At 61.8% G+C, this 17,041-nt stretch overlaps 2 protein-coding genes, 1 long non-coding RNA gene and 2 other non-coding genes across 6 annotated transcripts; all 5 read right to left on the minus strand.

Moving 5' to 3' along the window:
• Window positions 1-1,774: 1,774 nt before the first annotated feature.
• ATP5F1B (ATP synthase F1 subunit beta) lies at window positions 1,775-5,118 on the minus strand. Its single transcript, XM_068212662.1, has 10 exons — window positions 4,945-5,118; window positions 4,274-4,456; window positions 3,798-3,972; window positions 3,519-3,640; window positions 3,092-3,276; window positions 2,832-2,990; window positions 2,624-2,746; window positions 2,323-2,535; window positions 2,033-2,234; window positions 1,775-1,956 (listed from the first exon to the last, which is right to left on the minus strand). The coding sequence occupies exons 1-10, from the start codon at window positions 5,081-5,083 to the stop codon at window positions 1,859-1,861; spliced, it is 1,599 nt and encodes a 532-aa protein (XP_068068763.1). The 5' UTR covers window positions 5,084-5,118; the 3' UTR covers window positions 1,775-1,858.
• LOC137487126 (small nucleolar RNA SNORD59) lies at window positions 3,355-3,429 on the minus strand. Its single transcript, XR_011005832.1, has one exon. It is a non-coding gene; the product is annotated as a small nucleolar RNA SNORD59 (small nucleolar RNA).
• LOC137487127 (small nucleolar RNA SNORD59) lies at window positions 4,166-4,239 on the minus strand. Its single transcript, XR_011005833.1, has one exon. It is a non-coding gene; the product is annotated as a small nucleolar RNA SNORD59 (small nucleolar RNA).
• Window positions 5,119-7,799: 2,681 nt separating the features above from the next.
• On the minus strand, window positions 7,800-16,722 carry PTGES3 (prostaglandin E synthase 3). Of its 2 annotated transcripts, XM_068211795.1 has the most exons (8): window positions 16,487-16,722; window positions 11,098-11,211; window positions 10,935-11,004; window positions 10,374-10,472; window positions 10,079-10,168; window positions 9,818-9,880; window positions 9,127-9,151; window positions 7,800-8,689 (listed from the first exon to the last, which is right to left on the minus strand). In XM_068211795.1, coding segments are annotated over exons 1-8 (483 nt in total). In that variant the 5' UTR covers window positions 16,489-16,722; the 3' UTR covers window positions 7,800-8,669. The 2 variants fall into 2 exon arrangements, with proteins under 2 accessions (XP_068067896.1, XP_068067895.1); XM_068211794.1 differs by lacking the exon at window positions 16,487-16,722 and having other exon boundaries at window positions 11,098-11,255.
• Window positions 11,322-16,306, minus strand: LOC137486484 (uncharacterized). The gene is made up of 2 exons (XR_011005745.1): window positions 14,029-16,306; window positions 11,322-13,805 (listed from the first exon to the last, which is right to left on the minus strand). It is a non-coding gene; the product is annotated as an uncharacterized lncRNA (long non-coding RNA).
• Window positions 16,723-17,041: the final 319 nt, after the last annotated feature.

Below are 17,041 nucleotides of genomic sequence, written 5' to 3' on the forward strand. Positions count from 1 at the left end.
CGCTCCGGTACCGGGCCGGGCCGCGGAGCCGAACCCGCGGCCGCGGCAGGAAGCGCCTCGCGCCGCCGGGCGGTCCCGGGACCGCCCCCGTCCCGTCCCGTCCTTCCCCCCCCCCCCCTCCTCCCCCGGCACGTCACGGCGGCCGCAGTGGCGTCACCGGGAGCGGCGCCGCCGTGGCGTCACCGGGGGCGGGCGCGCGCCCACGTGGGAGGGGGATCCCCGCCCCCGGCGGGGTCAGGGCGGGGGGAATCCCCACGCGGGGACGCCCCCCCACCCCTGGCTCCGGGACCCCCGGCTCCCCCCGGGGCTCCCCCAGCCCGCACCGGCACCCCCGGGGAACGTCCTCCCCGTTCCCCCCCCCCCCCGCCCCGCGCTCTCTCGTCCGTTCCCCCCTCGCTCCCCGCAGCCCCAGCTCAACCCCCGAGAACGGCGGCGCAGCGGGACCGGGACCCTGCCGGGCACCGGTGCTCCCCGGTTCGGCCGCGGGGACACCGGGCCCCCCCCCCCCAGCACCCCCCGGTCCCCGGGATCCCCGGTGACGTCACGTGGCACCGGCCGGGCCGCGCTGCGCAGGGCCCGGGGGCGACACCGGCTCCGGGGGCGGCGGGGGGAGAGGGGGTTCCGGTGCGGGGGGGCTGTCCCGGTGCGGCCGCAATGGAAAAGAGCGGGGGGGGGGGGTGTCCCTTCCCGGTGCGGGGCAGCGGAGCCCGGTGCGGGGGTTCCCCGCCTGTTGGAGGTTCCCGGGGGGTTGGGGAGGTCCCGGTATAGAACCGGGGGTCCTGGTGCAGCTGGCCCGGTCTCAGGGGGTCCCGGTACAGATCCCGGGGTCCTTATACAGCCATCCCAGCCCCGCAGGGGGTCCCGCTGGGTCCCGGTATCCCCGTCCGCGGGTCCCGTCCTGCGCGCTGCGTACCTGGGGGGCGGCGGGGGCGGCCCGCACCAGCCCCGGTGCCCGCCCGGCCCGGTGCGCTGCGGTGCCGGTGCCGGTGGCGGAGCCGGGCGGGGCGCAGGTGCTCCCGGCCCCGCGTGATGTCAGCGACCGCCGCCGCCCCCTCCGCCACCGGGGCCGCGCCGCCATTTAAAGGGACCGCCGCCCTCCGTGAGGTGGGGGGGGGATGGCCGGGGACACCCCCCAACAGGGGGCACGCCGCAGGGACCACCGGCTGCCGCCCCCGCGGGGACACCCCCGGGACCCCGCTCCTCCGTGGGGCTGAGCAGAGCCCGTCACCGGGGGGGGGGTCACCGGCGGAGCAGTGCAGGGGGGGCCGGGAGCTGGGGGTGGTCCTGGTACTCTCGGGGCACGGCCCCCAGCCCCGCACTGGGCGAGGTCGTGCGGGAGCGGCCCCCCGGGAGCCCGTGGACAAAGTGGCAGCTGCCGGGGCCGGGCCGGGCCGGGGCGGCTCTTTGTGCTGCGAAATGGTGGAGCTGGAACTGCGCGGGGGGGCGGGAGGAACGACGGGCACGGGGACAGACGGACGGACGGACACAGGGCTGGGCAGCGACACAGCACCAGCATCTGTCACCCCCACGCTGTCCCTGCAGCGGAGGGGCGACGCTGCTGTTCTGGAGAGGGAGGAGGGGGACAAAGGGGAGCCCCCAGGGCTGGGGGTCCCCGCACTGGAGCAGGGAGACAGAACCCAGCACAACCCCCCGCCATGGAGGGGATCCTGGGGTGGGTGGGCCAGGGGGAGCCCCGGGGCTGGGGGGCTCACAGGACTTGGATCCCTCCAGGCCCCCCCCAGGAGCAGGAGCCACAGCACACAAAGCCTGCGAGAGTTTTCACCGATGTTTTATTGGAAATGTTAAATACTGGGGGTCCGGCCCCAGCGGAGCCGGCGGTGGGGGTGCTCAGGGGGGCTCAGGCGTGTTCCTCTGCCAGCTTCTCTGCCTTGGCCACCGCCTCCTCGATGGGCCCCACCATGTAGAAAGCCTGCTCAGGCAGGTGGTCATATTCACCTGGGGGGACACAACGTGTCACGGGGGAGTGGGAGGCCCAGTTGGGCAACCCCAAGCCCCCTGAGGGCCACCTTACCTGCCAGGATCTGCTTGAAGCCCTTGATGGTCTCTTTCAGTGGCACCAACTTGCCCATGTGGCCGGTGAAGACCTCGGCCACCTGGAAGGGCTGGGACAGGAAGCGCTGGATCTTGCGGGCACGGGCCACGGTCAGTTTGTCCTCCTCGGACAACTCGTCCATGCCCAGGATGGCGATGATGTCCTGCAGTGACTTGTAGTCCTGGGGAGAGGGACACAGGGGGTGAGTGACCAGAGCTGATCGCCCACGCCCAGCAGCCCACGGGGAGGGGCTGCCCCAGCCCCCTCACCTGAAGGATCTTCTGCACACCCCGAGCCACGTCGTAGTGCTCGGGCCCCACGATGTTGGGGTCCATGATGCGGGAGGTGGAGTCCAGGGGGTCCACGGCCGGGTAGATGCCCAGCTCAGCGATGGCACGGGACAACACCGTGGTGGCGTCCAAGTGGGCAAAGGTGGTGGCGGGCGCGGGGTCAGTCAAGTCATCGGCCGGCACATAAATAGCCTGGGGACGCAGACGGGAGGGGAGGGGACAGTTGGTCCCAGGCAGGTGACATAGCCCCCCGGGACCCCGGGGCTGGTCCTGCCCTCACCTGCACGGAGGTGATGGAGCCCTTGCGCGTGGTGGTGATACGCTCCTGCATGGTGCCCATGTCAGTGGCCAGCGTGGGCTGGTAGCCCACGGCCGAGGGGATTCTGCCCAGCAGGGCTGACACCTGTGAGGGGACAGAGCGTGAGGGACAGAGCACGAGGGGCTGTGCAGGTGGGGGACAGGTGCACTGCCCTGTGCCCAGCACAGACCTCGGAGCCGGCCTGGGTGAAGCGGAAGATGTTGTCGATGAAGAGCAGCACGTCCTGACCCTCCTGGTCCCTGAAGTACTCGGCCACCGTCAGCCCTGTCAGGGCCACCCTGGCGCGGGCGCCCGGGGGCTCGTTCATCTGCCCGTAGACCAGAGCGACCTGCGGGTGGGACCTGAGGTCAGCATGGTGTCGCTGCCACACCTGGCACTGGGAGCCAGAACCTCCCCACCAGGAGACCCTCCCTCGGGGTCTCTGCACACCTTGGAAGTGGCATCTTTGAGGTTGATGACCCCAGACTCGATCATCTCGTGGTACAAGTCGTTGCCCTCGCGGGTCCTCTCGCCCACGCCGGCGAACACCGAGTAACCGCCGTGGGCCTTGGCCACGTTGTTGATCAGCTCCATGATCAGCACGGTCTTGCCGACACCAGCACCTCCAAACAAACCTGGGAGAGGGGGGAAATAAGGGTCCTGCTGAGCCCCAAAGCAGCCTGGCTGCCCCCAGGGTCTCCCTTCAGCTCTTTCCTCCTCAGATACAAAAAGCGTTGCTTCAGCAAGCTCAGGAGAACGAAAGTCACGGAGTGAATCATCAGTGAAGGAAAAGTTCCCCAGAGGAACTGTTGGAGATGCCAGAGGGACCAGCAGGTGCCCACTCCCCAGACCCACCCCTGCTCTGGGGCTCACGTACCGATCTTGCCACCCTTGGCGTAGGGAGCCAGCAGATCCACGACCTTGATCCCTGTCACCAGGATCTCCTGCTCCACGCTCATCTCCACGAACTCAGGGGCCTCGGCGTGGATAGCAGCAAACCTGGAGCAGGAAGAGAAGAGGAGAGGAAGGGGGTGGGCAGCTGCTCTGAGCCCCGCCGGTTGGGAGCTGGCAGGGGACAGTCCCCGCAGAGAGCCAGAAGAGCCAGAGCCAGCTCCCTGCTCACACCTGGTGTGCCCTGCCGCCCCTCAGCACTCACTGTTTGGTCGTGATGGGGCCCCTCTCGTCGATGGGCTCCCCGATGACATTCATGATCCTGCCCAGGGTCTCGGGGCCCACGGGGATGCGGATGGGAGCACCAGAGTCCAGCACCTTCTGTCCCCTCACCAGCCCTTCCGTGCCGTCCATGGCAATGGTGCGCACGGTGTTCTCCCCTGCCGAGGCCCAAGGACAGCACCGTCACCACAGCGTCCTCAGGCTGACCCTGGGGACAGCTGCTGGTGGCTCCCCCAGGCCCTGCCAAGGGGACATTCTGCTGGGAGAAGGACCAAGAGGAGCAGCAGGAATAAAATAGCCCTGAGGGAAATCGAGCCCTGCAGCCACAGCCCTTCGGGCAGCCATTTTCCTCCTCCTCAGATTGAAATCCGTGGCTTCAGCAAGCTCAGGAGAACGAAAGTCATTGGGAACATCATCACAGGAGGAGCCGTCCCCTCCTTCCCCGTGCCAGCTGCTCACCCAGGTGCTGAGCCACCTCCAACACCAGCCGCGTCTCCCTGCCCTGCACCTCAAGGGCGTTCAGGATGGGGGGCAGCCCCTCGTCGAACTGCACATCCACCACGGCCCCGATGACGGCCACGATGCGGCCGGTGGAGGAGCCGGCCTTGGCGGCCGGCGCTGCCTGGGCGGCATAGTCCCGTCCTGGGGGGAGAGCGACGAGTCAAGGTCGGCCGGGGCAGGGCAGCTCCGGCCTCGGGGGTGCGGAGATGGGGCTCCCCTGCAAGCCTCGGGGTGTGCCCGAGACCCCTGCGCCCCGCTGGGTGCACCCGGGACCCCCTGAACTCCTTCCCACAGCGCGCCCTGGATCCCCACACCCCGCTCGGTGCACCCAGGACTCCCCGGCCCCTCCTCGGCGCCGCCAGGAGCTCTGCAGCCCACTCTGGGTACACCCGCAGCCCCTGCGCCCCCTCAGCGCGGCCAGGACCCCCTGCACCCCCGCAGTCCCTGCAGCCGCCGAGCGCCCCCACGCCCACCCCCCGGAGCCGCCGCTCCTCTGCCGCAGCCCATCCCCCTCGCCCTGCCCGCCTGGCACCCCCCACCCCACCCCGGTAACGGGGCCCTGAGCACCGGCACCCCGCGTCCCCCGCCCGCGCAGGCCCCAAGGTGACCCCGGCCCGCCCCGCACTCACGCGCCCCGACGGCGGCAGCAGGGGCGGCGCCGCGGCCGAGGAGCAGCGGGAGGAGGTCCCGGACCGGGGCGGCCCCGCGGGGCAGCAGCGGCCGGGCCGCGGCGGCGGCGGCGGCGGAACGACCCGCGAGCCCCAACATGGCGGCGCCGACTGAGCCCCGCGTCCCGCCCGCCCCTCACGGCCCCCGCGGGGCGGGGCCGCCGAGCGCGCGTCACCGCCGCACCGCGCGCCCATTGGCTGCTCTGCGGAGGGCCGCCGGGCGAATTCGCTCTCCCATTGGTCACGCCGATGCGGCGCCCGCTCCGCGCCTCCTCGCGATTGGGTTGCGGATCCATCCGTCAAAACGCGCTGCGGCCTGATAGGGCAGCGTGGTGGGAAGGGGCGTGTCCCGAGCGAAGGTCAGCGGAAGTGGCGGCGCACGTGGCCCGCGCTTGTCCTTGGGCGGGCGCCGTGACCGCGGCCGAGGCCGCGCCGGCCGCACCGGGCCCGTGACGGGCCCGCTCCACCGCGCGTCTCAGCACCGCCCCGAGGGGCCGCCCCTCACCGGGTCCGTGTCCGCCCCGCACGGCCGAGGCTCACAGCACCGCCCCGCCCGGACACCGTGTCCGCCTCACGCCCCGGGTGTCACTGTAGTGCCCCGGGGGCCGCCCCGCACCGAGCTGGCCCCGCGGCACCGGGCCCTGCTGTCTCCCAGAGGCTCAAACCCCACCCCATCGCTCCCCCCGGGGTCTGGGGGCCACCGCAGCATTCCTCCCCTGCCCCCCCGGGGACGGGAGCCCACCACCCTCCTGCTTCCCCGGGGGGGAACCCGATCACCCTTGTCCCCGGGGGGAGGGAATCCCGCCTACTGACCCCCAGAGACGGGGATCCCACCCCACTGACCCCCAGAGAAGGGAATCCCACCCCACTGACCCCTAGAGATGGGGATCCCACCTACTGACCCCCAGAGACGGGGATCCCGCCTACTGACCCCCAGAGACGGGGAACCCACCTACTGACCCCCAGAGACGGGGATCCCACCCCCACTGACCCCCAGAGACGGGGATCCCACCTACTGACCCCCAGAGACGGGGATCCCGCCTACTGACCCCCAGAGACGGGGATCCCACCTACTGACCCCCTGAGAAGGGGATCCCACCTACTGACCCCCAGAGATGGGGATCCCACCCCACTGACCCCCAGAGAAGGGGATCCCGCCTACTGACCCCCAGAGACAGGGATCCCGCCTACTGACCCCCAGAGATGGGGATCCCGCCTACTGACCCCCTGAGAAGGGAATCCCACCCACTGACCCCTCACAGATGGGGATCCCACACCACCAAGCCCCCCAAAGAAGGGGACACACTCCACTGACCCTTAACAGAAGAGGATCCCATCCCACTGACCCCCCAAAGAGGATCCCACCCCCAGTGCCCCCCCAGAGACAGGGATCCCACCCCACTGACCCCCCAAAGAAGGGGATGCCACCCTCAGTGCCCCCCTGAGACGGGGATCCCACCCCACTGACCCCAAACAGAAGGGGATCCCAGCCCACTGACCCCCCCCAAAGAAGGGGATCCCACCCCCAGTGCCCCCCCAGAGACGGGAATCTTGCCCCACTGACCCCCCAGAGAAGGGGATCCCACCCCCACTGACCCCCCAGAGAAGGGGATCCCACCTACTGACCCCCAGAGAAGGGGATCCCACCCCCACTGACCCCCAGAGAAGGGGATCCCACCCCACTGACCCCCAGAGAAGGGGATCCCACCCCCACTGACCCCCTGAGAAGGGGATCCCACCTACTGACCCCTCACAGATGGGGATCCCACACCACCAACCCCCCCAAAGAAGGGGACACACTCCACTGACCCTTAACGGAAGAGGATCCCATCCCACTGACCCCCCAAAGAGGATCCCACCCTCAGTGCCCCCCCAGAGAAGGGGATCCCACCCCACTGACCCCCCAGAGAAGGGGATCCCACCCTCAGTGCCCCCCCAGAGAAGGGAATCTCACCCCACTGACCCCCCAGAGATGGGGATCCCACCCCACTGACCCCCAAAGAAGGGAATCCCACCCTCAGTGCCCCCCCCAGAGATGGGGATCCCACCTACTGACCCCCAGAGAAGGGAATCCCACCCCACTGACCCCCAAAGAAGGGGATCCCACCCCACTGACCCCCCAAAGAAGGGGATCCCATCCCACTGACCCCCCAAAGAAGGGGATCCCACCCCCAGTACCCCCCCAGAGAAGGGAATCTCGCCCCACTGACCCCCCAAAGAAGGGGATCCCACCCCACTGACCCCCCAGAGAAGGGAATCTCACCCCACTGACCCCCCAGAGACGGGGATCCCACCCCACTGACCCCCCAGAGACGGGGATCCCACCCCACTGACCCCCCAAAGAAGGGGATCCCACCCTCAGTGCCCCCCCAGAGAAGGGAATCTCACCCCACTGACCCCCCAGAGAAGGGAATCTCACCCCACTGACCCCCCAGAGACGGGGATCCCACCCCACTGACCCCCCAAAGAAGGGGATCCCACCCTCAGTGCCCCCCCAGAGAAGGGAATCTCGCCCCACTGACCCCCCAGAGACGGGGATCCCACCCCACTGACCCCCCAAAGAAGGGGATCCCACCCTCAGTGCCCCCCCAGAGAAGGGAATCTCACCCCACTGACCCCCCAAAGAGGATCCCACCCCCAGTGCCCCCCCAGAGAAGGGAATCTCACCCCACTGACCCCCCAGAGACGGGGATCCCACCCCACTGACCCCCATAGAAGGGGATCCCAGCCCACAGATCCCCCTCAGAAGGGGATCCCACGCCCCTGCCCCCACGGCGCTGAGGAATGCACAGGGCCCAGGCCGAAGGAGAGCCAGGGAGTCTTCAACAGTTTATTAGAAAGAATGCAGACATTAAAAAAATCCCAGCTGCTCTGAACATAAATTGAGGTTTTTCAGCCCGGTTCGCAGGCGCCCGCGCGCCCCACGGTCTGTCACTTGCTGCCAAACCCACAGTGCAAATACGATTTGGTCTAAATGTACAGATTGACAAGCAACAATGTACAGCCACTCGCACCCCGGGCGAGGAGGTGGAAAGGTTTGGGGTCACACGGGACCAGGGGCAGGCTCCGGCCACCGGCACCGGTCGGGGGCGAACACCGAAACGAGGAGAATTTTGAAGTTTCCTTTTCAAGATGAACTTTTATAGCGGAACAGACCTGAAGACACCACGGAGGGATGCGCCTCGCGCCTGCTGAATATTTGGGGAGTCAATGACAACAGTTTTTTGTTCCCGGTACAAACGGACAATTTCAGGCCGTGGAGAGGGGAGGGAGGTTAAAAAAAAACCAAAAAGCTCGTTTACCACTCAGTGTTAATTCAGGGTTCTCCCATTGTAATTACATCTGCTACGAGGCAAGGAGGCTCTGTAAACTTTATTGCAACTGTTCTCAACGGATTGCCTACACCTCAATTGGGTTGGTTTGGTTTTGGTTTTTTTTGTTTTTTTTTCTCTTTTTTGGAAGTCTGGAAAACGGTTCATGCATAACTGTTATTGCCTCTCGTGGCTTTAAGACCGCCCCGTGCCATGGGACACACCTACCATCAGTGAAGCCATTTAAAATGGACTGAAAATGGGTTAAAGGATGCAGGATCTCCCTTTAGGGCTATCAACTCAGGAATTCTTATCTCAATTATGAAATGTTGTGATGAACTTCTTTCCCCAAAACCCTGAAGACGACAGTTTGCCTTACTCCAGATCCGGCATTTCTAGAGGGAAAAGAGAGAATTAGTGGTTTTAAGGTTGCTTTGTGGGTTTTATTTTTTGCTTGGCTGGTTTCTAAAAGCTCCCAGGGCACTATTATGTCACAAGGGACACGAGCAAGGTGACCTGGCCTCCAACCAAGGAGGTCACGGGGCAGTTTGGGGCCTCTGCCCTCCCCCCTGGCTCTTCCCAAGGGAAAGCCGTGCCAGAGCCACCCCGAGCACGTGCTGCTCCTAAAGCCAAAGCCTCCCTGGGACTGCAGCTGCCTGGGAAGGTCAAACTGGTATTTGGGGCTTGTGTGGAGAGGCTTTCCCAGATTAGATTTGTCTCCCAGGGCTGGCTTTAGCTGGCAGCCAGGATGAACATCTGCTGGCCCTGCCCGAGGCCGGCTCAGAGCCTTCAGCAGGTGTGTGAGGGGAAAACAACAAAGACGACAACTTACTTTCATCATCACTGTCTGGTGAGTCCTGCAAAGGAGAACAAACAACCTTTAAGTGGAGCAGACGGCTCCTCTACCACCCTCCCCTGCCAGCAGAGAGCTGCTGTTCCCAAATCTGGATTTTGAGGAGCTCCAGGTTCCAGCAGAGAGCTGCTGTTCCCAAATCTGGATTTTGAGGAGCTCCAGGTTCCAGCAGAGAGCTGCTGTTCCCAAATCTGGATTTTGAGGAGCTCCAGGTTCCAGCAGAGAGCTGCTGTTCCCAAATCTGGATTTTGAGGAGCTCCAGGTTCCAGCAGAGAGCTGCTGTTCCCAAATCTGGATTTTGAGGAGCTCCAGGTTCCAGCAGAGAGCTGCTGTTCCCAAATCTGGATTTTGAGGAACTCCAGGTTCCAGCAGAGAGCTGCTGTTCCCAAATCTGGATTTTGAGGAGCTCCAGGTTCCAGAGGACTCGGGGAGCTCAGTCTGGCCTCACTGCAGACCCACAAAGACCCCCAGTCACGGCAGAGAGACACAGACACCAAACTGGTGTCCCCAGCACCCTCAGCACTGCTGAGAGGGGAGGGAAAGGGCCTCCCCAGGTGACATCACCTGTGCAAACAAGGTTTGGGGCTATTTAAGCCTTTTTTAGTGCTGAGGGGTGAGTGCAGGACTCCTGAGCCAGCCCTGCAGGTGTTCACTACACCCACATACTCACATCATCTGCCCCATCTACTTCTGGCAAGTCTACGTCGTCATCTCCTCCCATGTTGTTCATCATCTGCTCAGAGACAGAACAGCCACGCTTTGGGGTGAATCCAACCCCACTGTCCACCCAAAACAATCCTAAACCAACAGCCCCCCCTTGCTGTAACAGGCCGGCTGCCCCCACGCAGGAGTTACAAAGCGATGGTGCACAAAAAAGCTCGGATTCATTGCCTGGCAACTCCCAAAACTCCAGGAATTTGTCGTTCCCTACCTCAGAAAAGCGGTCAAAATTGGACATGTCTTCATCTGAATCATCTTCCCAGTCTTTCCAGTTGTTGAAGTCCACGCTGAGCCAGTTGAGCTGCAGCAACACCAGGAGTTATTTAAGGACAAGGAATTATTTAAGGACGAGGAAGTAAGTGGTTGTCAGTTAGAACAGGCAGGTTAACAAGAGCTGCCGTGGGATCAGGAGCAGGAAAGTGACCCAAAACTGCTCCAGAGTTTGAACATGACCCAAATATTCACTAAATTAAAAGCCAGGGGAGGCAGCAGATGCCCAGACCCACCTTTGCCCTCTCTTTTGTTAACCTTGGCCATGCCTGACCAGACTCTCCTTTTCGTAAACAACACAAGATGGATCTGTCTGTTCTTTTATGCTTTGATTCCTGAAAAAGACCAAATATCCATGAGCACCATCAGGATGACCTTCACCAGGAACTGCTGACATCCTTCCTTTATCTTCACCTCTTCCCTTATTCCTTGTCCTGAAAAATACCCCCTAGAGAAGCTTTCCTGGATCTGACTTGGAGCTTTTATGTTCTAAAGAATAATTTTCCTTAGAAAATATTCCATAGTCCTACTTTTAAGGAATAAAATCTTGGGAGCAGCCTAAAGAACAGATGGTATTTTTTAGGATCACAGAACCAAGGGATGGCTTGGGTTGGAATGGACTTTAAAAGCCAAGTTCCAAACCCGTGCCATGGGCAGGGACACCTGCCACCAGCCCAGGTTGCTCCAACATGGCCTTGAACACTTCCAGGGATGGAATATCTGCAATTTCTCTGGATCAAGCTGTGCCAGCCCCTCACCAGCATCATGAACTCGGGAAGAATCGGGAGGATACTCACATTTGGATCGATAATATTAAAAAGATCGATTTCATTTAAATGTTTAAAATTATCACTTCCTCCAAGACAACTGCAAGAGAAAAATAAATCAGTATTTAGCCCAAAAACATCTCATAGAACAAATCTGCTTCTTCTTAGCACTCCCTGTGCCTGAATTACTCACCTGAACGTGAGTTTGGACTTTTCAAAATTTACATTTACATCTTTGCTGTCTTCAACACAGAACTCAATAAAGACGTAGTCCCTCCGGTCGTACCACTTTGCAGAGGCAGGCTGCCTGTGGGCACAGCAGGGACACAAGGGCATTGATTTTCATCAAGAAATCCAAGGGAAAACAAAAGCTTTTTGCACTTAAAACCTACATTTTGAGCTTACTGTTATTCTGTAAAGGTGCTTTAAGCTGGAAAGAGAGAGCTGGGATAAAAAGAAATGATGTATTTGGAGTGTGACGCCCCCAGAAAGCTCCTGGGAGGAGCCACTGAAATCTGAGACTGAAATAAACATTTCAGCAGATCAAAATGCTGATAAACTTCAAGATGAGCTACTACAGACTGTGGCAGCAGCTCCACCACCGCCAACAGCTGCACGGGCAGACTTCAGAGTGGTTTTTGTCACGCTAAGAGTTAAAACCACCAAAAAAAACCCCTTTTTGGGGTATTGATACTATTAAAAAATGGATCTGCTGTGATTAAGACTCAATAAAGCCAGCACAGGTTGGAGTCACTGCTCCAAGCTCTTTACAGCCTCCCAAGTGCTCACACTGGGACTGCCACGCGCTTTGGAATTCTTCTGCCTTTGCACAACCACCTCAAAAAGCAACAGCGCGTCCAGGGGAGCCGGGAAAGCCACAGAGCTCCAGAGCAACTCCTGTGTTTGCAGTCCCACCCTGAGAACTCACCTGCTCTGCTCCATGGAGCGGGGAAAACGACCTGGCTGGGCTCAGACACCTCCTCCCCTTTCCAGTCCTCCCCTGGCAACCGAGGCCCAGCCCAGGGAACGGCTGCATTCCAGAACCTCCCAGCAGGGCTGCTGCAAAGGCACAGAGCCCACGGGTGCTCCTCGCTCTCCTCTGTCTTCCTGAGAGCAGTGGAAGGCTTGGGAGGGATCTTAAAGTTCAGCCAGTGCCACCCCCTGCCATGGCAAGGACACCTTTCACTAGCCCAGGCTGTCCAAGCTGGCCTTGGACACTTCCAGGGATGGGGAATCCATTCCAGGGCCTCACCAGCCTCACAGGGAGGAATTTCATCCCAATATCCCATCTTAACCTGCTCTTTATCTTCCATTCCTGTGCCTCGCCAGCCTCACAGGGGGGAATTTCATCCCAATATCCCATCTTAACCTGCTCTTTATCTTCCATTCCTGTGCCTCGCCAGCCTCACAGGGGGGAATTTCATCCCAATATCCCATCTTAACCTGCTCTTTATCTTCCATTCCTGTGCCTCGCCAGCCTCACAGGGGGGAATTTCATCCCAATATCCCATCTTAACCTGCTCTTTATCTTCAATTCCTGTGCCTCGCCAGCCTCACAGGGGGGAATTTTTCCCAGCTGATGGCCCTGCAGAGGGATGAGGTGGAGGAAGGCTCTGAGCTGGACAAGGACCAGGGAAACTGATGCGACATGGCCTGTGACAGCAGCTGCCACCTCACCAAGGTGAGGCCCTTTGTGCTGCTCTCCAAGCCAGGATCTGACCAAAAAATAACTTTTCAGACTATTTGTGAAGGTGACCTTTGCTAAACTTCCAGATGAAGATTTTGACTCGCCTCATCAGCAATTAACTGTTGGCACTGAGCCGTGGCACATTTAGCAGAGGGACTCGGCCAAAGGCTCCTGCTGCTCCCATCCACATTTCCTAGGGATAAACCCAACCATGGCACAGCCCAGCTCCAGCTGAACCCCAAACCAGCCACCTCTGAGCTCCCCCAGTGCCACAGGTCCTGCAGACACTGCTGCCAGCTCAGGGAAAGGCAGCAGAATGGCCACCATGCCTTGGGCAGCCCAAACACCTCTTGTAGGTGCCACAGCACCTGGGCAGAGACCAATGTCCAAGGATTTAATTTCCAAGAGCATAAAAACAAGTGGATTCCGAGTTCAGCCTTGAGTTTCAGCTGCTCCAGGCGTGAAAACCTGCTGCTTTCCCCCGTAGCAGCATTTCAGGGAATTGTAATTATCACCTTATTCAGGTGAAGTGCAGCAGCAGAGCAGCAATTTTCTTACTGTGGTATTTTCAAACCCTTCTTGGACACAGATTTCCTCTTTGAACGGGGAATGAAAGACTCTCAAGAGGAAAGGAGGATGAGAAATGTCCTGCTCTGCTCCCTCTGTGCTGGGAGACAAAACCCCCCAGCGTGGGGCACTTGGAGCGTCGCTCCAGCCCCGTTATTAACAGAAATCTCAGTGTCCCTGCCCGGGTGACGCAGGGGCTGAATGCTGTTAACACTTCCCAGCTCTCAATGTCAATGGAGACATCTCCAGCCTTCCCAGGGAGGCTCCCTGGGCCGTGACCTCGGCAGCTCCGCCGGGATCGGGGATTTGAGGCACCACCAGAACTCACGAGGCTCCCAGCAACCCCACTCGGCTCAAGGCTACACACACACACACGTGTGAGCCGGAGAGAAGCGAGATCCCAGATAAATCTGACTCGGCCATAATTCCCGTTTCTGAACCTATATCTGTGCTGCTTCCCCGGGAATTCACCCTGAGAGCGCTTGGAATCTGTGACCTCGGCAGCTCCACGGGGATCGGGGATTTGAGGCACCACCAGAACTCAGAGTGCTCCCAGAAACCCCACTCGGCTCACACGCCCGAGCTGCAGAGCAGCGGGATCCCAGATGAGTTTTACTTGGCCATAATTCACATTTCTGAATCTAAATCTGCTCCGCTTTCCTGGGAATTCACCCTGAGAGTGCTCGGAACCCGTGACCTCCCAGAAATCCCACTCAGCTCAAGGCTACACACACACACACACACACACACACACACACACAAGTCCCAGCTGCAGAGCAGTGAGATCCCAGATAAGTCTGGCTCTGCCATAATTCTGGTTCCAGGCTTCTGGGACCTAATTTTCCTAATTCCAGGTTTCTGAGCCTAAACCTGCGCTGCTTTTCTGGGAATTCACCCCGGGAGTGCTCAGAACGTGCTGGAGCTGCCTCTCCTCCTTTTATCTGCTTTTCCAATCTCATCCTCCCAAAGGGAGGAGGGAAACCTCCCTGTGAGCTTCAGTCAGGACTCACCAGTTCCAACCAGTACTGCAGGACCCGCCGGAGAGCTGGGACGAGGCGGAAGCCGCAGCTCCTTTCTGTCTCCTGCCCACACGGAGATTCCCAGGAGACAACCACACACAGCAGCCGCCCGTGGGGAGCCCTGCACGTGCTCCCGGTGCTCCCACACACCCGTGGAAAATCTCCTCTCACAGGCACTGACCCAGCACCTGTGAGAGCTCTCCATCCTGCTCACCCACACCCCGAGGGAGCTCAGCCTCCTGCCAAGGGTGTTTTGGTTATCCAGCACCCCCCTGCCCCCCAGCATGGGGTTCGGAAAAGAGAAGGGAATTTAAACGTTTAAAAGGGAATGTAGAACTCTGTCCTGGGTGGTTCCCAGCGCTCTGTTCCAGTGAGGATTTCCTCTGTCCCATCCACCTGTGCTCTGGGGACTTCCTGAGCAGCCACGGCCACCCCTGCAGCTCCTCTGGCTCTTCCAGTCCCCACATTCCGATGGCGATCGTTATTCCAGCACTGTGGGACAGGTTCTAGAAGCTTCCCAGCAGCACTGATGGGCAACGTGGAGGCTCAGCTTCACCGCAGAGCCCTCAAGGCTCTGCCTGATCCAGGGGGGCTCTGTTGGATATCCCTGGATATATCCTGGTCTGTGGCACTGAGGAAGTTCCCAAACCTGTTCTCGTGTTCTCTGTCTGTATCCCGTGCCTATGGAATCCCATCTTTGCCTCCTGGAAGTATCCTGACAGCTCCTACAGCTCGAGGACACTGCAGGAATCAGGCCCTCAACAAGATTTTCCCCACCCAGACACCAATAAAACCTGTTTTACAAAATGACTCTTCCTTTCGTTTTTACACCCTGGAAAGGTGCCTTTTTTTCATTAAAATAAGCCTCATTGCAGATTTTAGACAATTCTATGCAGATGCAGCAGCGCTGCAGTTTCAGGATGATGAAATCTACAGAAATTACACAAAAAATCTCCAACTTGATCACACTTTTCTCACTTTCACCCATGTTAAGATGAAGCATCTCCACTGTTCAGGGCTTCAGAAGAAAAGTAAAAGCCTGGCTGGGGGGACAAGGGACCAAAACCCATCGGTTAACGCAGTCCCTAGCCCGAATTCCTGACAAAACAAAACCTCAGGAGGTGCCACTGCCCCTGGTCCCTCCAGCCAGGCATGTGGAGGCCACAGAATCGTGGAATGGTTTGGCTTGGAAGGGACCTTGAAGCTCATTCAGCCCCCCCTGCCATGTGCAGGGACACCTCCAGCTACCCCAGCCTGCCCTGTCCAACCCGGCCTTGGACACCTCCAGGGATGGGGCATCCTCTGGAAAATCCATTCCAGTGTTTCACCACCCTCAGAGGGAGGAATATTTCCCCCCAGAACCCCGCCTAACCCTGCTCTCGGGCAGTTGGAAGCCCTTGTCCTGCCTCTGGAGAGGTGGGAATGCTGCCTGCAGCTCTTCCTTCCCAGTTTTCCCTCCTGAGTGTCACCCTGCACGTGGGAAACTCCGGCTCTTCTCGAGGGAACGCTCACGTCCACGGGTGGCTGAAGGAAGGCGGTTAATGAGGGTTAATTAGCTCCGGGGCAGGCGGGAGCGCGGGATTCCGCTCGGGATGCACGTGGAGACACTCGGGGAGGAGATCCAGCGGCTCACCTGCACCGGGCACGGCAGCACCGCGCCTGCCCCGGGGCTTTCCGTGAGCCTCCACCGCCTCCTCAGGGGCCTTTTCGCTATCCTTCGCTTTTTCACGCAATTCTGGAATGGTTTGGGCTGGAAGGGACCTGAAATCCCATCCCGTTCCACCGGAGCAGGCTGCTCCAAGCCCTGTCCAGCCCGGCCTTGGACACTTCCAGGGACAGCGCAAAGCGCGGGGATGGATTTTACGGGGGAAAAGCCGGACTTTACAAACACATTCGCTCGCCTGCACGCTCCGGATTGTTCCACGCGTTACTTACCGGGAGTTTTCCGCGGTTTCGGCCGCCACCGTTCGGCGGGTGCCGGTGGCCACCGACCCGCCGAGAAACGCGCAACAGCCCCGAACACCCCCCGCCACCCGCGCGGCCCCATTCATTCCGCGCAGCCCGCAGCGCGGTACGCCGGGGCCGAGCCAGCAACCGGGGCCGGCGGCCGCGCCGGGGCGCTCCGCCCTCGGCCGGTAACCGGGGCCGGGCCCACCCGATAACCGGGGCAAGACGCAGCGGCGCGGCGGCGGGGCCGCCCAAGGTCAGCACGCGGCGGGCGCCCGCGCTCGGCGGCGCCGGGGCGGCTCCCGCGGCCCGGCGGGGCCTGGCGGGGCCTGCCCGCGCCGCTCCCATCCCCGGGCCCTCACATGGCGGATGGCGACGGCTCCGGCGGGCGCTCCTGCGCGTTGCGGGTCGGGCTCCGGGCGGTGTCGCGGGCCGTGCGGGCGGCGGTCGAGTCGGGCGGTGCCGGGAGGGCTCCGGTGGCTCCGGGCGGGCTCGGGGCTCGGCGCGGCCTCGCTCCCACAATGCCCCGCGCGCGCTCGGCCCGCGGTGACGCAGCAAAATCCCCGCGCGCGCGCGCGCGCCGCCGCCTCCTCCCGCCGCCGCCGCCGCCGCCGCGCGTGCGCGTGCGCGGCAGCGCGCGCCCGCCCCGCCCCGCCCCGCCCGCCGCCCTTCCAGCAGCTTCTCGGCGCGCATGCGCAGTGCGGCGCGGTGAGTGAGGGGGGGAGGGGGCGGAGCGGGCAGCGACCCCCGGGACCCCCGGGACCCTCCCCCCCGCCTCCTTCCCCGGTCCATGTCCCGGTGTGCCCCGGGAACAGAGCCCGGCTCCGCTCTCCCGCCAGGGAGCTGTGGGCTGGAAAGGTCCCTCCTGAGCCTCCTTCCCTCCGGGCAGTTCCTGAGCACCTTTTCCAGGAGGAAGT

This window comes from Anomalospiza imberbis, chromosome 22 (assembly GCF_031753505.1).
Source record: "Anomalospiza imberbis isolate Cuckoo-Finch-1a 21T00152 chromosome 22, ASM3175350v1, whole genome shotgun sequence".
NCBI classification, from domain to species: Eukaryota; Metazoa; Chordata; class Aves; order Passeriformes; family Viduidae; genus Anomalospiza; species Anomalospiza imberbis.

What these genes read in the sequence shown, in the direction of transcription:
- PTGES3 (XM_068211794.1), bottom strand. Translation starts at nt 11,240, where the DNA reads ATGCCCTTGTGTCCCTGCTGTGCCCACAGGCAGCCTGCCTCTGCAAAG. An exon ending in AAGTCCAAACTCACGTTCAG is followed by an intron (nt 11,005 to 11,097) that starts GTGAGTAATTCA and finishes TTTCTCTTGCAG; the next exon opens with TTGTCTTGGAGGAAGTGATA. An exon ending in ACCAGACAGTGATGATGAAA is followed by an intron (nt 8,690 to 9,126) that starts GTAAGTTGTCGT and finishes TTTTCCCTCTAG; the next exon opens with AAATGCCGGATCTGGAGTAA.
- ATP5F1B (XM_068212662.1), bottom strand. Translation starts at nt 5,083, where the DNA reads ATGTTGGGGCTCGCGGGTCGTTCCGCCGCCGCCGCCGCCGCGGCCCGG. An exon ending in GGAGGTGGCTCAGCACCTGG is followed by an intron (nt 3,973 to 4,273) that starts GTGAGCAGCTGG and finishes GGGCCTCGGCAG; the next exon opens with GGGAGAACACCGTGCGCACC. An exon ending in TCAAAGATGCCACTTCCAAG is followed by an intron (nt 2,991 to 3,091) that starts GTGTGCAGAGAC and finishes TCCCACCCGCAG; the next exon opens with GTCGCTCTGGTCTACGGGCA.